This window comes from Labrus bergylta, chromosome 21 (genome assembly GCF_963930695.1).
Source record: "Labrus bergylta chromosome 21, fLabBer1.1, whole genome shotgun sequence".
Lineage (NCBI taxonomy): Eukaryota > Metazoa > Chordata > Actinopteri > Labriformes > Labridae > Labrus > Labrus bergylta.
In genome coordinates this window covers 3,791,564-3,796,387 of record NC_089215.1, presented here as the reverse complement: position 1 = coordinate 3,796,387, position 4,824 = coordinate 3,791,564, and the positions used below count along the sequence as shown (strand labels likewise).

The following is a 4,824-nucleotide window of genomic DNA, read 5'->3' as shown; positions in this document are numbered from 1 at the left end:
AAACAGATCAAACATATTTACATCATTTAAATAAAAAAATAAAAAATAAAAATAAAATACAATAATGTAAAAAAATACAATAATGTAAAAAAAATACAATAATGTAAATGTAAAATTACACAGTAACTTGTTATTAACAAAATACACACAGTGTGTAGCATGAGGTGGTGATGTTGTTAAATAGTCTGATTAAACAGTCTGACGGCAGATGGAATGAACGACCTGCGGTAGCGCTCTGTCTTGCAGGGTGGGTGTAAAACATCTCTCTGGCAGGGGTTACATAAGGAGATAAATTATTAAGTGATTGGCTTTGGACTGAGTCAAAGCCGAGGAGATAATCAGTGATAAAAGTGAAAATAAAAGGAGATTAGAAGATTGTTTTCATTCTTTTATGACAAACAAATATTCCTGTGAAGTTTAAGATGATCTACTTTAAGGGATGTTTGCGATAACAAATCAATCATTTTCTCACATTCAGTTCCATAGGTGGGAACAAACAAATGACTCACTTTTTACACACTTGATGCAATGCAGAACACAAATTGTGAGCAAAGATCAATGGATTTCATAAGCAACCAGAGGCATACACTTCATTGATCACAGAAAAAGAGATTTCCTAGAAGTCAGTGATCTGTAAAAGGGGCGGAAACTGTTCACTATAATGGGGGCCACAGGGGCGTAAAGGTTAAGGAACCTGTCTGCACTGTCCCAAAGGCAAACAAATTTTCCAGCCTTGAGTAAAGTCCAATGGGGATCACACAGCGGCAGCAACCTAGCTTGTCAAAAAAGATCCCAGATTTGGTGTATCAACCTCAGGCAGTGGCTGTGATATCATGGATCTTCTACACAGCTGGGGGGTCGAGTTGGCGGTTCACCTGCAGACCAAATACGACAAATACGAAGGCTTGTTCAACCTGGCGTCCACAGTGGCCGATCTGCACACTGCCTATTTCTGGTTCTTCCCAATTTGGTTCCACCTGCGCAGAGACACGGGGCTCAGGCTCATATGGGTGGCGGTGATTGGAGACTGGCTCAACTTGATCCTGAAATGGTAAGATGTTGAAATGTTTCGGCAAAGTACTTTTAAAAAAACATGCAAAGAGAAAGAGAGAGCAGCTGTATCTTCAGTTTCTTGGTCTCTCAATGCCAGGGTTCTGTTTGGAGAGAGGCCTTACTGGTGGGTTCACGAGACCCGCTTTTATGGAGCAGCACCGACCCCTGATCTGCTGCAGTTTCCCATCACATGTGAGACAGGACCAGGTACATGAAGTAGATCACATAATTATCGTCCTTTTCCTTTTGGAATTGATTTTGACTGTTACAATAAAACGACTTATCTGGCTCAGTGAAGCCAGGTGAACACTTAAGTGCATGATTGCCTGATAAAAAGCAAAGTGTTTGCCAAGTACACATGTTTTTTTTTATCTGAATGAATACTCTCTGAAATTTGATAAGTAGGTTATAAACTATAACACATTTGTCCTTTTGTTGTGTATTTAATCTTTCAATCAGGACAGAGAGATTTGGATTATACAATGTGTCCTTTTCATGATTGCATTTGATTGACTTTTCCATCAACATGATGTGAACACATTGAACGTAGTTTGGCACTAAAGAACAGATTTTCAGATATTGAGGTTTTGATCGTTTTACTGTAATGTGAAACCTCTAATCCCTTTGCTCAGACTAAAAATAATGCTCTATAGAGTTTGATGTAACAGAAATGTGATTAATATATTAAATATTTGTATTTAATCAATAAAAATCAACCAATACATAGACCTGATCAATACACAACTTTTACTTATTATGGAATATTTTTAACTTGGGCTATTAATTCATAATCTTCATAATTTATTATCCAGCTCTACATTGTGTCTGCATAATTACCCATGGAGAGTACTTGCAAATAAAAGGTGAAGAAGTAATGCAACAATGACCTTAAACCTTTGGATTAAGGCTAAGTGTGTTCCTTGCAGGAAGCCCTTCAGGTCATGCTATGGGTGCTGCTGGGGTCTGGTATGTGATGGTAACAGCGACACTCACAAGTGCAACAGAGAAGCGATGCCCCCCTTTACTATACAAGTGAGTCTGTGGTAAATTAATTAAAACATGGACAAAAATAAACGTATAATGTAATTGTTTTGCTATCCAGACCATTGTGGTACTTAAAGTTTGTATGAAATCTCTAAGATTCTTGCAGGGAGGTCTGTGGAGTCTAATGGGCCTTATTCTGGTGGTGGTCGGCATGTCAAGGATCTATGTGGCTGCCCACTTCCCACAGCAGGTCATTGCAGGTGTCATTGCAGGTTGGTCTGCACAGAAAACAAGACTGACTTTTTTTTTATTATGAAAGTTTGTTTTTGTAAAGATATGCCATGGTATATTTGGCTATTCTTTGGATGTGGTCATATAAGATTTCCATTTCGGTACTCACCTTAAAGTATGCAGATGAAGGACGTTTGACACCATGGGACGTGTGCCACTGTTTGATGTTCCCTTGTCTCTGATTGTGTGCCAGGTGTTCTTGTAGCCGAAGTTGTCTCCAATAAAAAATGCATCTACAACGCCAGCATGAAGAGATACTTCTGCACGACCCTCTTTTTGACCTACTTCGCTGTTGGCTTCTACCTCATACTCAAAGCTCTGGGCGTGGACCTTCTTTGGACCATGGAAAAAGCCCAGAAGTGGTGCATAAAGCCCGAATGGGTCCACCTAGACTCCACGCCTTTCGCCAGCCTCCTGCGTAACATGGGCACGCTGTTCGGCCTGGGTCTTGGCCTGCACTCACCCCTCCGCACAGAGGCAAAGAAGAAGAAAACAAGCCCCAGTTTCCAAATGGGATGCATTACTGTTTCCTTAATTCTGCTTCAGCTGTTGGATGGATGGACATTTTCTTCAAAAAATCTTGTGACTTTTTACTTCCTGTCTTTTGGTAAGAGTGCAGTGGCACTTTTAATCCCGACCACATTGGTTCCCTGGGCTCTCTGCTTGATTTCCAAGGTAAAGAAAGAAGAGAAGAACTTGTGATTCAGGTTCAAGTTGTGCTTTGAAGTCGATTAGTAGTGTAATTTTTTTTATTAACTAGGATTGTTTTTTTCATGTAGAATCACCATATTAACACAGTGGCCAATTTCCTCTGCATGACGTTCAGGGACGGCGGCTTATGCTGCCCATGTTGTTTGCCTGCTGAATTATTGACTTTCAAATCATCAATATAGGAAACCTGGGCAATTCCTTTTTATCCACTGCTTCCCAAATGAATCAAAACATTGGATGGATAAAATAATGCAATATTTTAAGGCAATAAAATACAAGACAAGTTATTTTAAACTGATAGCTCATCAACAACAGCTAAAGTTAGCTTTCAACCAATTAGCTAAGAGTACTTTTTGCTAGCTAACAAAATTGCTAGCTAGAAAAGTACACTGCGCGTTCATGTAAAACTTACAGTTATGCTAGCTGGTGGTTGAATTGTACACGTTAGCTGAATGTCTAACATCTGCCAATAAGTAGTTTTAACTCTTCTTTCAAATTAATTTAGAAACAGTGAAATAAGTATTTAATATTCTTTAATAAAGTTTGTAAACCTTTTATAAAACGGCAACTTTATAACATAATTTCTGCCTCCCACCCTGACCCTGACAGGAAAATGGCCTCCATGCGAGTATGATGAATTTAGCCTTTTAGAAAAAGATTTGAAGTTACTGTGCTTACCTGGATATCAGCTCCTTTAAGATTTACGTACTGTAGTTTGGAGAATAAACTTACTTACTTTCCTGTAAGTTAGTGATCTACTGTTTCTGTATGATGTAGACTAAGTATGAAGCCACCAAACAGTCATGTTAACATAATCAATGAATTGCAAAATACTCAAACTGGCACTTGTGAAACTACGATAAAGATACATTTAAGAATAAACAACAGTTTAATCGTTCAAAAGTGGAATAATGAATGTGAAAATCTAAGGTTTAGTGCCACAGTAGTTTATCGACTTCTTAAAGTCTCCTTGTTTTACCTGGTAATCTCATAACAAACGTTGTCCATTGTGCATTTAGGTTTTTGAAGAGATAAAATTGAAGTTACAAAGTGCTTATTTGAGAGATCTAGAGGTGCTAGCTAGTGGACAGGTTAGCTCGGCCCAGGACCTGGCTAGCTGTTTCTCCCAGAATTTCATACTAAATTAAGCTAACGTGGCCTGGCTCGCCATGCGTCATTCTCCACATGAAAAGTTGTGGAACACATGGTAACGTCAAGAATCTGGTTTCTTATTTTTTGTCTTTATTTGGACTTACTGAGTCTGCTTAGGACTTTCCTTTAGTATCAAAATGTGAGAATAGACTTTTTATAAACATGTTGTTTGCAGCTCTCTTTTGGTTGCATAAAAAATGGAAGATTAAAATTTTGTCAGCAACTTTTAAATAAAACCTATTTTTATAATCAAACGATGTCTCCAAGGGCTTGTTTTTATTTTTAGAAGTGACGTACCCCGCTATCGGTTTTCTCAGAATGTCTCACACTGATTAATTCCCCAGTTGGAACACGCATTAAATATTAACCCGAGCATGCTCCCGTCACTCGGCAGTCCCGCATAGTGACACTGCCTTTTCACCGTCGTCACAAGCGTTTCAAAAGAGACACGGAGGGTCAAGGGGCAGAGAGCGTTGCAGACAACACGTGTGTGCCCCTTTAACCTCTATACATAGTACATTGCTCAGCGACATATCAAAGGCGTGGGACTGAGATCAGCAGGATTGCAGAACCAGACACACCTCTGCAACCCAACCAATGATTTAGTCCTACATACCTTTTATGTAATGTGTA

The 4,824-nt window shown here is 39.0% G+C and overlaps 1 protein-coding gene across 1 annotated transcript; it reads left to right on the top strand.

The window, feature by feature from the left end:
* The first annotated feature begins 523 nt into the window (after positions 1 to 523).
* Positions 524 to 4,445, top strand: g6pc1a.1 (glucose-6-phosphatase catalytic subunit 1a, tandem duplicate 1). Its single transcript, XM_020644985.3, has 5 exons — positions 524 to 1,051; positions 1,151 to 1,260; positions 1,980 to 2,085; positions 2,194 to 2,309; positions 2,522 to 4,445. Exons 1-5 carry the CDS (start codon positions 834 to 836, stop codon positions 3,028 to 3,030), a joined length of 1,059 nt encoding a protein of 352 aa, XP_020500641.1. The 5' UTR covers positions 524 to 833; the 3' UTR covers positions 3,031 to 4,445.
* The last annotated feature ends 379 nt before the right edge of the window (positions 4,446 to 4,824 follow it).